The sequence below is a fragment of the Danio rerio genome, chromosome 20 (assembly GCF_052040795.2).
Source record: "Danio rerio strain M-AB ecotype USA chromosome 20, GRCz13ab, whole genome shotgun sequence".
NCBI classification, from domain to species: domain Eukaryota; kingdom Metazoa; phylum Chordata; class Actinopteri; order Cypriniformes; family Danionidae; genus Danio; species Danio rerio.
In genome coordinates this window covers 35,801,995-35,823,663 of record NC_141040.1, presented here as the reverse complement: position 1 = coordinate 35,823,663, position 21,669 = coordinate 35,801,995, and the positions used below count along the sequence as shown (strand labels likewise).

At 36.7% G+C, this 21,669-nt stretch overlaps 1 protein-coding gene across 6 annotated transcripts in view; it reads left to right on the top strand.

Moving 5' to 3' along the window:
* The window catches only part of stxbp5a (syntaxin binding protein 5a (tomosyn)), a 178,005-nt gene that overhangs the window by 76,669 nt on the left and 79,667 nt on the right, over nt 1-21,669 (top strand). For all 6 annotated transcript variants that reach the window (XR_015517679.1, XM_087297031.1, XM_087297029.1 and 3 more), the window contains exon 5: nt 7,344-7,478. Coding sequence is in view for 4 of the 6 variants with exons in the window: in XM_087297031.1 (XP_087153157.1) it covers nt 7,344-7,478 (135 nt within the window). In the remaining 2 variants the exon portion in view is untranslated. The remainder of the gene's footprint in view (nt 1-7,343; nt 7,479-21,669) is intronic.

Here is a 21,669-nt window from a genome sequence, read left to right as displayed (position 1 = left end):
TCGCACACGTGGAGAACTGTTGATATTTGTGAATGTGGTTGTATCTGGTTGTTCGAGACAAAAAGAAGAATAAGCAGTGAACGTGTGTTTTTGTGCGATTATTTGTGGGTCAGGTTTTGCTGACTTATGTAGTTTAAAAAAGGGATAATGGGTGCAATAAACATGCTGAATCAGTTGTTAATGAAATACAGCAAGAGGGCAGAAAACACCATTTGCTCAGTAATACACAAATAAACAAGTCAATGGAGTGTCCCAAACATGATGAAGAACAAAATAAATATTTGCTTATGTAATGTTTGTTTGATGTTGCTGATTTTGCCTAATTCATCTGGAGAAGACATGCACATGTGCAGATGCCACCTTAAATCTCTTTCTCACACACACGCGTATGCACACACACACACACATACACACACACACACACACGCGCACACACACACACACACACACACGCACACGCACACGCACACACACACACAATTATAGTGATGTGATGAAGGTGATTTTCCCTGTGCAAATTAATAAATTAATAAAAAAAGGATTGTCTAATTATGGACCTTTTCCTTTTGAGTTCAATCATTTTTTTTCTTTTTTCTTTCTTTAAAATCTGCCTAAAATGCACCGATCACTCTGGAACAGGGTAAATCTGGACTCATCAGACCACATGACTTTCTTCCATTGCTCCAGAGTCCAATCTTTATGCTTTCTAGCAAATTGAAGTTTTTTTGTTCAGATTAGCCTCACTGATAAGTGGTTTTCTTAAGGCTACACAGTGGTTTAGTTCCATTCCCTTGAGTTTCCTTCACATTGTGCATGAGGAAAAGCTTTACTTTCAGTATTAAACATAACAGTGAGTTCTGTTGTTGTTTTTATGATTTATTCAAATTTTAGTAGCTTCAGCAGTTTCTATAAATAAAAAAAGTATTAATTTACATATTTAGAAATTTTACATAGACAGCATGTTTAATGCAAATGTGCACCTTAATGTTTTAAATAATTTTTCTGAAAATATAATGTCAATATTTGGTTGAAATAATATTCAACTACATTCAGCATAACATATATATATATATATATATATATATATATATATATATATATATATATATATATATATATATATATATATATGTATATATGTATATATATGTATATATATATATATATATATATATATATATATATATATATATATATATATATATGTATATATATATATATGTATATATATATATATATATGTATATATATATATATGTATATATATATATATATATATATTTATTTATTTATTTATTTAAAACTCAGTCGTTGTTATTTAAAAATCTTATTCTGATCTATTGTGCTAAATTTGATTTTGTTTGAAATTAATAATACTTTTTTTTTCTTTTTTTTTTTTGCTCAAAAACCTGAAAATCCAGACAAGGTTAGAGTTGTGAAGAATACTTGTAACATAAAAATATTAAAGATGGCAATTACAGTATTTAGTATGTTGGGGCTGCACTGTGATCTTCAAATAGTATTTTAATATTCTTTTAATTAAATTATTCTTGCTCTAAAAGTCATTGATATGTTTTTGGCATATAAACAATTTATTTAAGCACAAATTTTTAGCAGATGTATTTTGTAAATTCTAGTATCTCAAAAAGTCATGGAAATAAATGTATGATATTCATTATTATATTATTATATACATAAGATGTGTATGCAACACTTTCTAATGTCCAGACATATAACATCAAATAATGGCAGTGGCGGCAGCGCGATGCCCCACAGCAAGAAGGTCGCTTATTTGAGCCTCAGCTGGGTCAGTTGGTGTATCTGTGTGAAGTTTGCATGTGGGTGCTCCGGTTTCCTCCACAGTCCAAAGACATGCGGTACAGGTGAATTGGGTAGACTAAATTGTCCATATATGAGTGTGAATGAGCGTGTATGGAAGTTTGCCAGAGATGGGTTGCATCCGCTGCGTAAAACATATGCTGGATAAGTTGGTGGTACGTTCCACTGTGGCGACCCCAGATTAATAAAGGGACTAAGCCGAAAAATAAAATGAATGAATGAATGAATGAATAATGGCAGTGGCATTACATGCTTTTTATGTTTGCTCCAGAGTTGGTGGCGACAGTAGAGAGGCTAATACTGTTGTCTAGTGCATTTTTTCCTTTTGTCGATGTAGATTATTTCAATTATATGATTAAGAGTGCAAACATTTTTTGTGCTTTTTGAGTTCATTTTTTTATCTTATGATGTGTGTTTGTGTATATGTGTGTGTTAGGTGTGTGTACATGTGTGTGCGTATGCCTAAAAGACCGACGAAGGGAATGTGTTGAGGTTGATGCATGGTACTCCTCTCAACACTCTTTCACTCATGAATGTATTCATGATGCTGCAAGGTGCTGGTGTGAAGTGTTGGGGCAGGTGTGTGTGTGTGTATGTGTGTGTGCACGTGTGTTGTTGGGGGAAAGATTAGTGTGAAAGGGGTGAGAGGCAAGCCGTTTGCACAGCACCAAAACAAACAAGCCTTTTGTTCATAAAATGATAACGACTGCTTCACCTTTTTAAGCCTCCTAGCATTTATGCATTATGTGAGCTTTGGAAACTACATATACAGATATTAGAAAACATTAAAGAGGCATACACACAGAATGTTGACCTGTTGAAAAATCAAATTTTCTCTGGGTTTAGTAGGTGCATTATGTGTTTAAGTAAAATGTTGATTTTTTTGCTTCATTTAAAAAAAAAAAACTCCACCCACATAGTGACAGCAGATCAATAAACTCCATATGTTTGACAAATATTGCAGCTGTTGGACAGCAAAATTTACTTTTGAGGCTTTTTAGGGAATAATGTAGTTGTTTACATTGCAACTATGCAGTTTATTTATGAAGATAGTGCTTACTTTAAATGTTTATAGTTTCGGAGATTCAGTACACCATTAACCTGTCATACTGAGCAGAGCAAAGACGATTGACAGAGACAGCATAATAAGCGGAGCTTATAGAGGACAAAAACGCAGTTGATCGAATCATTATAAAACTGGCACAGTAGGTGGCATGCTAAGTCGATCTCTTTCGTTTGTATGTGGTAGTGCTGTGTTTCTAATAAAATAATATGGTATTGGCACTGCTTTGGCTTTTTCAAGGTTAATTATTGTGATTGAAGATTTTATTTACTAAACCTATATAAAGACATATTAAATTGGATGAGTGGTGGGCCCTATGAATCTTCCATTATATGTCTTTGAAAACAGGTGATAGGTTAAGGCAAAGGGGTCATAAAAGAGCATTAGAGAGGACTTGTGGATTCAATGCAGAACCATCTGTGTAAAACAGCCAGAAAAGCATGAAATGTATACAACATATGTTGAAACTGTCATATATGTTTGAAAAGACGTATACTAAATGGGAGAGAAGAGTCCAGTTTAGAAGTTTGAAACATAGATACTACTCATGATTACCAAATGTGAACTGTGTGTGAAAAAACAGTGTATGAATAAATTAGATCTGTACATTATAAGAGCCAACAGGAAGACGGGGTTAAATTGGGGTGTTAAAGTAGTAGGAGCTGGAAGAGGCCTGTTGAAGCAAGGATAAAGGGTATAGAAAATTTGAGGGACAACGGATTGTCTTGGGGTGAGACTAGAGATGGGTTTGCTCCAGGCTGTATCTGCTTTTTTGGAAAATATTCCAATAAAGTATATTCTTCTGATATTCATAACCCCCAGTCTGAGTTTGATTCATTAAGAGAAAAGCCAGAAACCAGAACATGATCTCCCGATTGAACAGAGAAATACTAGGAAATCTCTGTAGACTGATAGTATTTCATGCCGTTTAGCCTTATAATCATAAAATATGAGCACAATCACCTGTTCTGTCATCACTTTAGACATTACACTAGAGAATCATTCAAATACAAGCTCTAAAGTGACATTGGTGAAGTAGCTGTGAATAAATGGCAGAAAAAGTAGTTCCTTATTCATTCATTCATTTGTGTGTGCATGCATTTGTTCATTGATGTGTTTCCTTCTTATTTATTTGTGCATTTATTTATTCAGAAAATGACATTTGGTCAAAATTACAATATTGTTTTTTTATTTGTTCTGAAATAAAAGGCTATTGCATTATATGCTCTTAACTCATATGAAGTTAATGCAGTTTTTGTTTTAACACATTATTGTGCAACCTAAAAGTGAATAAAAACCTGCCTGAAAGCATGCTTATTATGATAATTTTTAATTTAAACGCTTTTATTGAAAATTTTCAGAAAATCCAATCAGTCTTTTGCAGAATAAGACAAAAAGAGGTTTTACTCAAACACATAACAATAAATGTTAAAGATAGATCTGAGACTGGGTAATACATCTGTTTTATGGATGATTAAGCAGAAGCCCAGGCCTGGACTCCAGCAACTTAACTTCCAGCTCTTTTGTCCCACTGGGATGTACAGCAAACCACATTTGAGTTGAGCAAGCAAAACTCGGCTAAACAGCTAAGCATTTTTTATCCTCGGGAATGACATGAATTGCACGCAGACATGTTTGGTAGGAAGAAAATTGTGTGGTTCATTGATGAAGCATGTGATTATCAATATTCTGACTCTGAATTTGCAAAATTGTATATGGTTTCTGTGCTGCTTATCTTACCTGCAGGTTTCTACAAGAAAATGCTATTTTCTCTTTTTCATAGCTTAAGAGAATTGAAGGTGCTGAAAATGTTTTGAAGCAAGTGTCTTCTAATTTGCTCAGGAGAAATGAGCAAATAACTCTGTATTTTGCACATTTATAGTCTATACAGTTAAAGTTAATTACATATCTGAAGTCATTGTGTTGTCCATCTGGTAGAGTTAAGTCTTAGTTTTAACCGACTGAGTTTGAGATGTTTTTTGATGTCTTGTTATCTTAATTTTATTTCTTTATTTTAATTTTCTTTATATATATATATATATATATATATATATATATATATATATATATATATATATATATATATATATATATATATATATATATATATACAAGAAACTGTAATTTTTTTTGACCTTAAGTAGCCTCCAAAACAATTAAATGAATTAGAATGGTAAAGAAAATTTACATCAATAAAAAAATAAAAAATAAAAAAACATAAAAAAACAACAGCAACAACTTAAATTCATTTAGAGCCTCATCCCCATTTGAGTTCATATATAACTGCAGAGTCTATCCCTCCACATCACATTACCTGCTCACAAAGTGTGCCATATTTTATAGAGCTGAAAGGGTTCTGTTATTCTAAAAGACACATCCAAGGGCATGAGTTCCAGTGTGTCTAATCCATTGTGCTCTTATATGAGGTTGCTGAAATATCCGTTTCGCAGCAGTAAACTACGTCTTGCGGTGAATTTTGATCAGCCAAACCCCAGCATTTTAAGTATGATGTATAAAAATCGGTAGAGTACAGACTGCTGAAGCAAGATTCAGTGTTGATCCGAACATTGGAACGATTTCTCTGATGTGATCAGACACAAAGATTATATTATGACACTTGAGATTAAAATCTGTCGTTCTGAATTCATTCTAGAAAATCAGATAAGGAAGATAATTAAGATTAGAAACCATATCACATTTTCAGTGGAGAAATCTGAGACCTGTGAATGGGATTTATTATAGGTCTGTTGTTCATTCCTATTTTACAGCACAAGTCTTTACAAACTTGTAAAGAATTAACTAATCATAGGTGGAATACTTTTCTTACCTAATGTTTTATAACTCTTTAAAATCAAAAGTTGTATCTGTTTTATTTAAGAGCTAATGACTAGCTATTTTTCAATGTTTATGTTAGTGCATTAACTAATGTTTATGGACACACTATTTTAAGGTATTCTAATTCCCTCAAAACTAGTGGTGTTTAAAGAAGAATCTGTAATATATTTGAATACATTAAGAGAGACGAAAAGTCAAAAGGCAAGACATTTATATACTTCATTAGAGGATTTTGCTTTCACATTTTAAGAACTCCAACTCCCCTGCTACTTGTTTTACTTTATCGTTTACTTTATTTGTTAAATTTTGCTATTATATTTATTTATATATGATGTATTATTATTATTAATGAAAAGATTGTGAATGTAAATTGAGTGCTATCTCAGTCTTTTGTGTACTTTAAAAAATTAATAATGCCTAAAGATTGTTAATAAAAAAAAAATGTATTCTTACTATTGATAAATCATGAATTGGAATTTTAGCTCAACGAACTGCTAATTTTCTGCTTATTAATAGTTATGCATTAGTTGGGTTTTGGTATTGCGTAGGATTAGAGATGTAGAATAGTACAAAACAGTCAATATTTTAAGAATAATCAGGTAATAAGCCAGTAAATAGTGAAAGGTACTTAAAATAAAGTGTGACAACATTTAATTACTCATTTATGTAACATAATGCAATAAACAAAGCTGAGGAGTTATTTAAATGATTATATTTGTTAAAATAACCCTTTTCATCCCTCATCATTAATAATGAAGTGACACTGTATATCGAGGTAAAAGCTTTAGCAATAATCACAAGAACATTTGATAATGTCACATGCCTAAATGTAAATTGTTTGCATACTTTATTGTTCCCTAAGGGGGAATTTTTTTGTTGACTCATGAGTATTTCATCATAGCCTGATACATTCATTTATTCACTTTACTTTCCTTATTTATCAGGGGTTGCCACAGCGGAATCAACCGCCAACTATTCCAGCATATGTTTTACACAGTCAATGCCCTTCCAGCTCTAACCCAGTACATTCACAAACACAAACTCATACACTACAGCCAATTTTGCTTACCCTATTCCCCTATATCGCATGTCTTTGGACTGCTGGGGAAACCGGAGGCCCCAGAGGAAACCTACGCAAACATGGAGAGAACATGCAAACTCAACAAAGAAACTCCAACTGACCTAGCCAGGACTCGAACCAGCGACCTTCTGGCTGTGAAGCGATCATGCTAACCACTGAGCCACTGTGCTGCCCAAGCCTAATAAAGTAAAGAAGTAAAAACACATAAAACACTTACAGTACAGACATTTGCATTACTGATTATTGTTAAACAGTCTGATCGACACAGAAATAAAATAGTTTTGAGCCTATTCTGCTTGCATCGAGGGATTCTGTATCTTTTGCAAGAGGGTAGGAGATCATAACATGGGAAGAGTACTTGAGATGGTTTGCTTAGAATTTTTTTTCTCTGTGTAAAACATATCAGTGTAATAAACACGAATACAGTGTTGATGTGCAAATAAGTGATCCTATTGTTTGTTTGTTTTTAAAATAAATGTGAAATAATAAAACCAACAAATTTCTTCTTCTTCATTTTCTCTTCAGGATAACGTTCTGTCATCTGCCCTTCCAAAGCAAATGGTTGTACATCGGCTCGGAACGAGGAAACATCCACATCGTGAATGTGGAGTCCTTTACCCTCTCAGGATACACCATCATGTGGAACAAAGCCATTGAACTGTGAGTCCTGAAATCTGATTCGCAATATATCATACATGTCACATCTGTCATTTTTCCTGTAGCCTTGTTATGTTTCATTTGCGACTAAGGGATCATTTCGATCAAATGCCGCTTTAAATTGTCAATTCACCTGCTCTCCCTCCATCGCTCTCCTCCTGAGATACTATGCGTTCTTCAATTATTCATTCTAACATTTTGTCAGCAGTTTTGTTTCCCTCCCTGACCCGTTGAAAAGACTGCAGTGCCTTTGAGACCCGGACACACAACCACACACACACACACACACACACACACACACACACACACACACACACACACACACACACACACACACACACACACATACATTTAGAGGTGTCTGAACGGATCAGTGTTAGAATAGACAGATGTCCTGCTTTAGTGCGTACATAAACACTTAGAGACAGACACGTTTTGCCCCTTGCGACTTTCGGCAATTGCTGAAAGAGCCGCTCCACCCTTTACTGTTTTACCTGTAGTGACAGACTAAAGGGGCAAGTCAACGTGGCTTTAGCCTCATGTAATTGAGCAGGTTTCACATACTGTATAAACCTAAACACATGCAGTGGCATGACATTATCATAATTGTAATTCAGTGCAATGTTCTTGCAATGAAAGATTAATATTCGTCAATGCATTGAATAAATGTAAAAACAGTGATTTTAAGTGCACTCAAGGATTAAAGCCTGAACCTCAAACAAATGTTTTTAAAAGAAGAAAAAGGCTATTTTTGCAGTCTTCAATTTGTGCAACGTGTCTAAATACAATTTAACACATTCAAAAGTTTTAGCAAAACCCATGAAATTATTATATAATGAACAATTATTGAATAATTATGTAAAATAAACCTTATAAAAATAACTTTAAAAAAATGTTTTTTTTAAGTCTTTTTGTGCTCAATTAGGCTAGAAAAATGATTTAAATTGAGAATAGATTTTTTTTCTATGTGAATATCTTTTAAGTTGTAATTTATTCCCATGATTCATAGCTGAATTTCAGCATCATTACCTCGATCGTTCGGAAATAATTCTGTTAATTTGGAGCTTAAGAAACTACTTTCTTCCAATTATCATTTCAAAAAACAGTGTTGCTGCTTAATGTTTTTATAGTTTATCTCGTTAAATGCTTGTCAATCAGAGAGATATGGGGCCCTATCATACACCCGGCACAATGTGGCGAAAGGCACAACGCAATTGTTGTTTGCTAGTTTCAGCTTGGCACAAGAGTCGTTTTGACGATAGGCGTTCTGGTCTAAAAAGGAAGGCGTTCTGAGGCGCATTGCTGGCGCGTTGCTATTTTGAGAAACTATAATAGATTTTTCAATTGACCTGAACAAAGCTGGTCTATTGTCTAGAACGTTAGTTGTGCTCCTCGCTTACACACTGCTTAATACACACAAGATGTAGGGCAATACGCAAATATCTTTACATATGAAAAAGAATAAAATATTAATGATATGTATAGGATATTATAAGGATATATATAGAATATAAATATAAAGGATTAAAATATTACAAAACCTATTATTTTCTAGCCTACATAAATTCAGGCTAGTTGATGTCTGTGTGTACAAGGTTTCCCTATCCACGAGAGCAAAAGTGAAAAAGGTACACACTTGTACTTAAAGGGTAAATATTGGTACCTTAAAAGTATATATTAGTACCTAAAATTTTAAGAGGAACACTTTTGTACTTTTTAGGTACTAAAATGTACCCTTGAGGTATTAATATGGACCTTTTAGGTAAAAATTTTTACCTTCTGAAAAGTTACCACCCCAGTGACAGCTCGCGTACTTTATTTCTGAGAGTGTATAAAAGTGGCACAAATCAGAATTGAAACCTGCGGTTTGGGCTGTTCACTATTAAGACAGATCTGAGTCATGTGTGGGCAAAAAAAAATTGATTCGGACCACATTTGCCTGCAGTATGAACGTAGCCATAGAGTGCCAAGAAGCAAGCTAAATTAACTTACTACATTTTGAAAATGTATATTTTGACATGTGTGTGTGTGTTGTGTGTGTTGTGTGTGTTGTGTGTGTTGTGTGTGTTGTGTGTGTTGTGTGTGGTGTGTGTGTGTGTGTGTGCGTGTGTGTGTGTGTGTGTGTGTGTGTGTGTGTGTGTGTGTGTGTGTGTGTGTTCATACCTGAATTATTTTTTCCCCAATTTCTGTTTAACGGAGAGAAGATTTTTTTAACACATTCCTAAACATAATAGTTTTAAAAACTCATTTCTAATAACGGATTTATTTTATCTTTGCCATGATGACAGTAAATAATGTTAAATAATTTTATAGTAATTCTAATAATTCTGACTTTAACTGTATATATTATTTTTTTCTTTCCCTTTTAATGGGTAAATCCATATATATTGTTATAAAAGGGTCTATTTTAAACTATTTTTAAATATGTTTCTATTCATCAAAGAATCCTAATGTAAAATGTAAATCAGTTCATCAGTTTTGAATAAAAAACATGTTTTGTAATGAGAATAATGTTATACAGCAAAAATGGTTATGCGTTTTCACTGACAGCTAAATATCATATTCATGGCAAATCAAAACCATGTCGATATGTCAAGTGTATAAAAATCTCCTTCTTTAAACACACATTCAAAATGTTGTTCACAGTAGTAGCTTCACCACAGCAGCTAACCAAGATGGTGTGTGCCTGCTGGAGAAGTAAAAATCTGGCATGCCACACTGCTGTAGGGCTGATAACATGGTGGTGGGTGATTTGGGCATGATGCCAGGCATTGAGAAAAACAGTGTGTGTTGCTGCAGGTGTCAGTAGCGGTGAGTTGTTTTAGAGTACGGGGGCACTTGACTGTGTGGGATTAAAGGTGGGCTTAATGGAGTGGCCTGATGCCACATTGATGATGTAAGATGTGCTGTTTTTTTAAGCTCACTACTACTCAAGCAATACACAAAGAATCACCACGTGCCCTCAGGACAAGCAGATCGTCTGTGCGTGTCTGTTTGTGTCATAAATCCAGATCTCAGCCAACATGGACAGTGATGTATGGATCTCTCCTTGACCAAGGTTGAGCTGACAACAGTGGATTTTGAGGCATGCTGGGATTGCACACTGTTGTTACACTCATTAAAACTGTATGGAAATGGTACTTTATGGTGTTTATAGAAGGTTTTATGCAATAATAGGTTAATCTTAATACTTACAAAAAGGGCTTAGGAGACAATGGATCACTTGTATTTGTTCTTTATGAGTTGCTAGTATTACAATTTGGTATTTTGGATAGCTGATATACAGTGTGCACAGTGTTTCACAAATAAAACAGGACTGGCTAAACACTACGTGCAAGTAACTTGTTTAACTTTCTAAGTAAATATTTTAATTAAATTTAAATAAAATTTAAATATAAATTTAAAACTTCTTTAGAAAATACTTATTTTTTTACATGTTTTTCTTACACGCATTTTTTAAAACAGTGTGACCTTTTTTTTCAAAACTACAAACAATTCTCAAAACAGCTCACACAAAATGCCAAATGTCTCACATTTCCTTTAAAATGTAAGACTGCATTCAAAATGTCCAATATGCCGGAATGAAGCATTTGCATCAAATGGCAATTGCTTCTTTTATAATAGTAAATGTTTGGCTATACCATGAAAACACTATTGTTCTAAATCTAAAGCTTTTTGCTCTTTCGTAGGCTTATATCTACATTTTAATACAATTTTCTACAGTGAAAGTATTCTGCTGAGAACAGTAAACACAATGAACATCATGTTATAAAGAAACAGAACATATTTATTTGGCCAAACCTTACTGTTGTATAAAGTAGCACACAGTAAAACCATAAACATACTGTATGTCAAAATGTAAATGTGTTACAAAAATAAAGAGCACAATTGTGTGTGGGGAGTCTCGGAGGGAAAAGCATCCAATGCTTGCATAATTGTCATGCAGGCATTTTGTTCATCATCATACACTTTAGTCAAAGTCAGTCAGCTTTATTTTCAATTCAACCACATGTAAAGGACACACAGAGAATCGAAATTGCGTTTCTCGCAGAGCCTATGTGCTTAACATAATATTTATACCGAAAGTAGAATTTTAAAATTAAGTAAAGTTTGTTTATAAACTAATTTCGAGAGGATCACGTGCTTATGATTTATCACGGCCGGTCTCGCATTAGCTAATCATTATCTTCCAATCATATAATCCCTAAGCTACTATAAAGAACCACAGTTTTCAGTCCACTTTATCTTTGTTTAGAAGAACCCCCCTTCCTCCCCAATTCTCCTCCTTTACCATTGATCGAGCGGCACGGCGACCCAGTGGTTAGCACTGTGAGCCCCACAGCAAGAACACTACTGGCCTTGGATCTGCCTTGCCGGTAGGCGTTTCTTTGAGGAGTTTGTATATTCTCCCCGTTTCCGTGTGAGTTTTACCCGGGTCCTCCGGTTTCCTCCCACTGTCTAAAGATATACATCATGCATAACAATCAACCTATTCTTTAGCCACCTTTCTCACGTGTTCCCTTAGCTTCCGCAGCCGTGTAGTTCTGAGATCCACCAGGCTCAGGCTCCCCTCTAGCTCTGCGAATGGGGGGAAGCCCCTGGCTCGAGGATCCCTTGAGCTCGGTGCTCTCTCCCAGGACAGCATGCCAAACAAGCTTTGATGAATCATCTGCTAAGTGTGATCTCTTGAAATTACAATAAATATAATTCCACAAATAATATAATCTAAAAATATAAGTAAAATAAAAAATTATAAACAATATAATTACAGTTGAGGGCACATGGCAAGGAGTGAAAACCAGAGTTGAGCAGATGAAAAACTGTATATAGTGCAAAAAGCACAGTATGATGCAAAACAGTTAAACAGTCTGGTCAAGAAGAATTTCTTTACTTTTTTCTAGAGGAATTTAGGATTTAGAACATGCGAATATGTGGTAGGTACAAAACTACAAATTGTGGACAGATAGCAAATCAGTTTTAGCCCAGAACATTCCGGTCCTTGTCACCTTTGACCTATCTATAGGCCTATACTACAGTAAAGCAGTGATTGGTTTGTGATCAGTTAAGAAATGGGTGTTTGCATTTTGATTGGTTGTTTTTGGAAAATGAAAGCAGGTAGCTTTCTTTTAGATTTCTGTGTTTTTAGGAAGAGAATTGTGTGTAGTGTTTGAAAAGAAGTGTTTTAGTCAATTGAAATTCCTCAAGGCTAAGGAATAGCTTATGGGTTTGGAGATTTGCTGTGTGTTTTGCATTTTGAGTGAGATGTTTCAGAAGTTGTGTGACATGGACAAAGCTACTTGAATAAAACTGGTAAAAAAAAAAAAAATAGAATAGTCGCCCTCAGTTAAAAAAAAACATTATACAGTGCCAACATTGTATTTATAATTTTAAGCATTTTATATATAAAATAGGCTGTAATGGGTTGCACGTTCACCTCACAGCAAGAGGGTCGCTGGTCGAGCCCCGGCTGGGTCAGTTTGTGTTGCTGTGTGGAGTTTGCATGTTCTCCCGATGTTGGCGTGGGTTTCCTCCAGGTGCTTCGGTTTCGCTAACAAGTCCAAAGACGTGCTATAGGTGAATTGGGTAAGGTAAGTTGTCCGTAGTGTATTTGTGTGAATGAGTGTATGAATGTTTCCCAGTGATGGATTGCAGCTGGAAGTTGAATGAAGAAGAATGAATGAATAAATAAAATAAATTAAAGGAAATTTATGTGAAATGTCCATTTGGAACTACATGCCATTATGTGATCAAAACAACAAATTGCAACCAAAAAAATAAGAAAAAAAAATAAGACAAAAATAAATACACCATATTAGACAAATACAAACATAGCAGCAACTAACATGATGTGTATGTGTTTGAATACCCTGTGTTCTTCACATTGTGTGGACCAATACCAGTCAAATTTGAGCCTGTGGATAATTGTTTTGGTCCACATGAGGAAAACAGCTAAAAAATAAGACAGAATTAAGTATACTGAAATTGTAGAAATGCATATAGTTTCATGTGGGGGTTGTGTTAAAATTAGAGTTGGGGGATAGAATATATAGCTTGTACAGTATAAAAATCAATACATCTATGGGAAGTCCCAATGAAGATATCTTTACATGTATGTGTGCTTGTTTGTGTGTCGGTCTGTTTAGGAGATTAATAATCTCTCTTATTTATAATAATATTGCAAATATTAATTCTATAAATTGTGTATTTCAGAGACTCAGTTTTTACCTCAGCTGTTGCCATTTAAAACAAATGGATGCATAAAAATGTGAGCGAACTGCATCCAGGTTTACACACGTGCATGTGCACAGCTGCCAGGGATGGAAGTAGATGCTGTGCCATGTTTCTTTTTCCCTGTGGTTTTTCCTAATGACAGGAAATTGAACTTCAAGTCAACATGCGTTCCCCACAATCAGAACGAAATCGTGAGAACAGGAGGTGCGTGCTTTTAGTGCCATTGTTATTTTTGGACCTCTGAAAGGATTTGGGTGAGAGGGTGTGTGTAGGTGAATGGGGTGAAATTATGTAATCATAAGGTGTCTTGAGTGAATGAGACACAGAGCGGAGTGGCAGAATGAGATTTTTGCCCATCCTATTCTTGTTGCCATGGTGATCAGCTCTCTAAATCCAGCCTGCTCCTCCTAAAGTCAGGGCTGAGAGAGAGAGAGAGAAAGTGCGGAGGAAACTGGGGGAACGTAAATTAGGAATCTAGAGGTCTAGGGAACAATTCGTCTGTCTCTCAACACAATCACCACCTTGACCTCTGTGTGTCAGTGCTGCCCTTCCCTTCTTGCCTGTCTTTTTCTGTTTCTCTCGCTCAGTGCTTTAACTAAACACACACACACATACCCATGCGCAACATATGCAAACGGGGCTTAATTTGTGCTGAATATAGTCACTGACCTGATGAACTGAGTTTGGTTACTGTGCTGGGTGAGTGCAGGGTCATTTCTCAGTGGATTATTGTACATTAAATTCATTCATGCATGCTGGAGATAAAAATGTTGTTGTTGTTTTTTCTTTTCTGAGCATTTTCTCATATTAGACATGATGTATTATGTACTGCTTATAAATGTAGGCTTTATATAATAATATAAAACCTGACAGGTTATGATTATTTATTATTGTGCAAATTATAATGTGGATTTTTCCCTGTTGTTTGTTATTTGTTTGTTATTTATGTTTTGCTAAAATCTTTCCTCAATAGTTATGAATATGTCTTTTGCAGGAGGCTCTCTGTCAAATAGTACAAATGTACTGTTTGAAAAATTGACCGGAAGCACTTTTTATTTTATTAAATGTCTGTTAAATATTTTCTTTAAATGCATTTCAGTCAACTTTATGCAACATATCTTCTTATTAAACATTGATAAAAAGAAAAAAAAAAACATTCACTGGCCACTTTATTAGGTACACCTGTCCATCTGCTCATTAACGCAAATTTCTAATCAGCCAATCACATGGTAGCAGCTCTATGCATTTAGGCATGTAGACATGGTCAAGACGATGTGCTGCACTTCAAACTGAGCATCACAATGGGGAAGAAAGGTGATTTTAGTGAATTTAAACGTGGCATGGTTGCCGGTGCCAGACGGTCTGGTATGATTATTTCAGACACTGCTGATCTACTGGGATTTTCACGAACAACCATCTCTAGGGTTTACAGAGAATGGTCCTATATATATATATATATATATATATATATATATATATATATATATATATATATATATATATATATATATATATATATATATATATATATATGTAACCCAGTAGAATAAAGTTCTACAAGTTTTTAAGTTTTAAAGTAATCTTAAGGTTATTTATTTATTTATTTATTCATATTGGTTCTAGAACAGAAATAAATCTAAAATGTGTTTTGCATTCATTTGTGAATATACATCCTAATGTTGATGTGTAATATATGAGCGTCTATCTCTGAGAATATGATAAGATAGCAAGTTTGATCAACCTTCACTGAAATACATGGGGTTAACAAGTTTGGTAGGTGTTCCTACATGATTGGTTTATATGCGTGTAGTCCCGCCCTCTGGTGTGGAGTGTGAAATGTGATTGGCTGTTGGGAAGAGAGAGCGGAGAGAGGAGACACAGCCGGCAGTTTTTGGAAACTGAAGGGGAGACTCGCGTCGCGGCTGTTTTGATTGCGTAACATTCACGGAGTATAAAAACAAGTGAATATATATTGCGTGTGAACAACACGTTTTTGATTACTTTGAGTTTGTTTTGTGTTTGTTTTAAGTTCGCGGTGTGTTTTCATCATATAAGTTTCCAGTATCAGTTATTAGTCAGTTCAGAGTGAGTGAGCATTTTTTAAATGCCTAGATTGTCAACGGACAGTTACGGAGGACTAAAGCTGAACTGAGGGAGTGACGGTTAAACCGAAAATAAGGAGGAGAAAAAAGAGAGACTGTTAGATTTGCATGAAACAACGCTGAAAGAGTCAAAGAGGAGCAAATAGCACCACAAAAAGCCTGAATACTACATGAGACTTGTCTCTCATCAGCTGGGGAGAAAAAGTGAAAGTGAGGATTTGAAAGACCCGCGGCAGAAGTTCGCCGATCGATCGCGGCTCGTTGGCCCGTTGTTCACAAGTGTTGTCATCTGGATCGCTGTCATTTGGATTGCTGTCATCTGGATCGCTGTCAACTGGATCGCTGTCATCTGGATCGCTGTCAACTGGATCGCTGTCATCTGGATCGCTGGCATCTGGATCGCTGTCAACTGGATCACTGTCATCTGGATCGCTGGCATCTGGTTTGCTGTCATCTTGATCAAGGTCATCTTCATCTGAGGTATCTTGTTTAATTTTATTTGTGCTCAGGAGAGTGAAGAGGCCATTTTCATTTTCCCGGCCACAACGTACACTAGCAGCGATACAGGCCTGCAACGGGGGTGTATGAATGTGTGAGTGTGTGGGCCCACAGAGTATTGAGTTGTTTATGGAGATGCAGTGAGCATAAAATACTGCTGCGTGTTTTACAGTATAGATTTATACTAATAGTTTATATAGGTTTAATTCAGTGTGTAATTTAGTGACACAATTGTAGCCACTTTCAAAGAGAAACATATTCAGTTACTCTTAGTCACTTGTTGATTTATAAGTTTAATTGTTAGAGTGTAGAAAGGTGGTATTTTCTATATTGGTTTAATTAATATTCTTCATTGTACTGTAAATTGCTGGGTTTGACTTTGGGTCATTTTACTGTCTTTTAGCTGTGCATAAATTCTATATTTTGTATTTTGTTTTACATCTGGGGTTTTTCCCAATATTTACATTTCTATTCTAATTAAATTATTTATATTTTCTGATTTATCTAAGAGTTTTATTATTCACAGAGTTTATTTCTGGTAATTTATTCAAACACAGCAAATATTTATATTCTCATCTGCCTTATTTACATTACGTCATTGAAATATTCAGAGGGGCCTACTTCAACATATCTGTAGGCGTTTAGTGTATTGAACCTGGAGCGCTATCTTAAACTTAATACACCTAGGTGGCGCTACATAAAGTGGGGGCTCGTCCGGGATCTCCCTCTGATACATCAATGATAAGTTCATAAAGAAAGAAGAGACAAGTTAAATTATCTGAATCCAAGCACCTACTGTCTTCTATTCAAAAGTTCATAAACTGTCGCTATGGCTTTGAGAAAGGACCCCAGTCTTCAAGCAGAGTTAACAAAATGGTGTGAAGCAGCCAGTATTGATTCTACTCATGCTTTAATCCTGTTAAATGTACCTGTTTACACAGAAGTGGCAGAGATTGAAGATGTAATGGAAACTGTCAAAGCTCTGGGAAGGGTTCGAGTGAGGGACACAAGAGAAGGACCTACTGCCCAGTCTATGATGGTTCTATGTGAGTGCCGACAAGCCACTGACTCCACCCGTATTCCTCCTGAAGTGACAAGAGGGGAAAAGAGTGAGCCCTGGTCAGTTATCGTGATTCAACCAAGTGAAAGTGCCTCTAATACAGATGCTGAAGGATTCTCTGAAAAGCTGACAAAGTTCCTGATGGAGGAAGGGAAAACTTTCAGTGACGTAAAAGCTTTAATTACACCCCACAGTGCTGGTGATAGTTCTCCTGAATCAATTATACGTGCAATGGGTGAAGTACTGGAAAAGACCATAAAGCCAACAAGTGATGGAAATGCATACCGACGACTTCGGACATTTTCAGCCATCGTTCCAACCCCAATTGGAGAGGAAAACATGGATAACTGGATAGATCAAGCAAGGCTCATGATAACTGAGTGTGACTGTACTGAAAAAGAAAAACGACGCAGAATCATGGAAAGCCTTAAAGGACCAGCAATGGAAATAGTGAGAGCTGTTCGTTTCTCAAATCCAGAAGCAGGTGCTTTAGAGTATGTGGAAGCATTAGAGAGTTCCTTTGGATCTTCAGAGTCTGGTGAAGATCTGTATTTTAAGTTTCGACTTATGCGTCAAAATGCAGGGGAGGCATTATCAGAGTTTCTGAGGAGAATTGACAAAGCTCTAAAAAAAGTGGTGGAAAGAAATGGCCTGTCTTTCAGAATGGCCGATAAAGTGCGAGTAGAACAACTCATTCGAGGGGCAGTGAATTCTGATCTCATGTTGCTACAGTTGAGGCTTCGAGAACGTACAGCATGCCCACCTTCTTTCCTGAGTCTGCTGAAGGAAATACGTGAGGCAGAAGAGAGTGAAGCTTCTCGCCACAGAATGTCAGCTAAAGCCAAATCCATACAGTATTGTGATGAAACCACAAGCACATCTGTCATTCAAGAACTCAAAGGAGAGATTCAAGAGCTGCGTGCACACTTATGTGGAGTCATGCCCAAAACTGTTTCTACTTCTTCTTTGGTGGTTAAATCCAGAGAGAAACCTAACCAGATGGAAAAAACAGAAGATGTAGAAGTTCAAGAGTTAAAGAAACAAGTTCAGTACTTACAACAACAGTTGGCAGTTATGAGTGTTAGTCCTTCTCAGGGCTCACTAGAGGTTACAGAACAACGGCCAAAACCATCACAGTCCACTTCATCATCATTTAGCCGAAAGTCAACCAGAACAAAAGATGATTATTTCTGTTACAAATGTGGACAAGACGGTCATATTGCGACAAAATGTCAAGCCCCACAAAATTCAGACCAAGTAATCCAGAAGCTAATTCGTTCTTTGCGGCAAGCTAAGAGTTTTAAGTCCGAGGCTAATGAAAGCAGAAAAACCCAGAACCAAGTTTGTTTCTCTAAAAAGAGTCAGACAGACATAAACAAAGCCAGCAGTATTCCAAAAGGCCTAGTTGGACCAGCATCAACAGTAGAAGTGACAATTAATGGACAATTATGTCAAGCCCTGTTAGACAGTGGATCACAAGTGACAATAGTGTTTGAGAGTTGGTACTCTAAGAATTTAGATTATGTACCGATTCACCCCTTGACTGGATTATCCATATGGGGCCTCAGTTCGTCCAGTTATCCTTATAAGGGATATATAGTAGTGGATGTCACTTTCCCGTTCTCAGTCAGTGGAGTAAAGGAGCCGCTGTCCATCTTGGCTCTCGTATGTCCTGAACCTCAAGGGCCCTCCCAGTTACCAGTCATTATTGGAACAAACGCCAGTTTCTTCCAGCGCCTTGCTACTCTCAGTCATGATGTAAAATCATCCAGCACTGCACAAGCTTTAAGAATTCATACTAACCTTCCTGAAATCCATCTCAATCAGCAGACATGTAAAAATACCTTAATCGACCAGCCTGAGGGGAAAGTACGGTGGATGGGACCTGAAAAGTGTGTAGTTCCATCTAGAGGAGAAGTACTGGCTGTCTGTAAAATAGAGACTGAAAAACCCTTGAGAAAAGAAATTTTTGTGGTAGACTCACCTGAAGAGGACAATCTTCCAGCTGGTACATTCATAACTCCATTTGTGCTTCCCTTTTCCACCATTCAAGATAACAGTGTGCAAGTGTTAGTCCATAATGAAACCTCAAAGGACATTTCAATTCCATCGGGTACAATAATGGCCAATGTGTACCTTACTGACACACTTACTGTTGGTTCTGGGGAAAAAAGCTCTCAAGTAATTGACCCAAGCCTGTTTAAATTTGAAGACTCATCCATTCCTGAGTTATGGGAAATGAGACTCCGTCAGAAGTTGGCAGTCAGAAGTGATGTCTTTTCTACCAATGAGTGGGATGTGGGATTAGCCCAAGGAGTTGAACATAACATTAGACTGACAGACACCAAACCTTTCAGAGAGCGCTCCAGACGCATCGCTCCTGCAGACATCGAGGATGTGCGACGCCATATCAAAGAACTTTTAGAGGCTGGAATAATTACAGAATCAAGAAGCCAGTATGCATCGCCCATTGTAATTGCAAGGAAAAAGAGTGGAGCAGTTAGGATGTGCATTGACTACAGAACTCTAAATGCTCGCACCATCCCCGATCAGTACACTACTCCCAGGATTGATGATGCTCTGGACTGTTTGGCTGGCAGTAAGTGGTTTTCTGTGCTAGATCTTCGCAGTGGATATTATCAAATAGCTATGGCTGAGGAGGACAAAGAAAAGACAGCATTTATCTGTCCTTTAGGATTTTTCCAGTTTGAACGTATGCCTCAAGGGATTACTGGAGCTCCAGCCACATTTCAACGGCTAATGGAAAAAGCTGTTGGTGACATGCATCTCCTTCAAGTAATAGTCTATCTGGATGATATCATTGTGTTTGGGCGCACTCTTGAAGAACATGAAGAGAGACTATTAAAAGTTTTAGATCGACTCAGAGAGTGTGGCCTCAAAGTTTCAATTGATAAATGCCAGTTTTGTCAGTCCCAAGTACGTTATGTGGGGCACATTGTGTCAGCTGCTGGAGTATCACCAGACCCAGCTAAAGTTGAGGCGGTAACCCGCTGGAAAATGCCCACTGATCTGAAATCACTGAGATCCTTTCTTGGTTTCTGTGGATTTTACCGACGATTCATAAAAGACTACTCAGCCATTGTAAGGCCATTAACAGAACTCACTAAAGGGTACCCACCAACATCTGGCCAAAACAAAAAGACCGCAGATGTCAGAAAATATCACAAAACGTCTGAGCCTTTTGGAGAGCGTTGGGATGATAACTGTACAGCAGCATTTCACAAGATCATTTATTGTCTCACACATGCCCCAGTACTTGCTTTCGCCGACCCTAACAAATCCTATGTTCTTCATGTGGATGCTAGCCTTAATGGTCTGGGAGCTGTTTTGAATCAGGAGCATCCTGGTGGACTTAGGCCAGTAGCCTATGCAAGCCGAAAGCTGAGTGCATCTGAGCAGCGTTACCCCATTCATCAGCTTGAGTTCTTGGCGCTTAAATGGGCAGTTGTGGACAAGTTCCATGATTATCTTTATGGTGCTCAGTTTGTGGTGAAAACAGACAACAATCCACTTACCTATGTGCTGTCCAGCGCCAAGTTGAGTGCAACAGGTCACCGATGGTTAGCTGCTTTAGCCACATACAACTTTAGCTTACAATACAAGCCTGGGAGTCACAACACGGATGCTGATGTATTGTCACGCTACCCCTTTGAATCAGCTATCTCAACAGAATGGAAGGAAATTTCAAAGTCAGGAGTAAAAGCTATTTGCCAGCTGGCAAGAATTAATGAAAGTGATGAGTCATCCTCCAGGCTAGTGGATCATCTATGTGTCTCTCCTCACAGTATCCCAGAAGCATTTGCTTGTCCCACTTCATTGAGTTTCAGTCCTATGGAACAGTTGAGCCATGAGGAGTTAAGTAAGGCTCAAGATGAAGATCCTGTAATTGGTATAGTGAAGCGAGAATTGGAGTCTGGACAAATACTTACTGATACTAGGAGTTCAGATGATTCAATTGCTCTGTTACGGCGGCAGGGACCCAAGTTGAAAATTGAGAATAAACTTCTGTACAGAGTCACCAACAGTTCCTGCAGAAAGGAAAATATACAGCTTGTCTTACCCTCAAGGTATTGGTCCCATGTACTGCGCTCCTTGCATGATGACTCTGGTCATTTGGGGGTAGAGAGAACAACTGAACTACTGAGAGATCGATTCTATTGGCCCCGAATGTCTAGCTATGTGGAGCAGTATGTTAAGAATTGTGGGCGATGTGTAACAAGAAAAACAGTACCTAAGAAGGCTGCCCCACTGAACCACCTAACCAGCAATGGGCCATTTGACT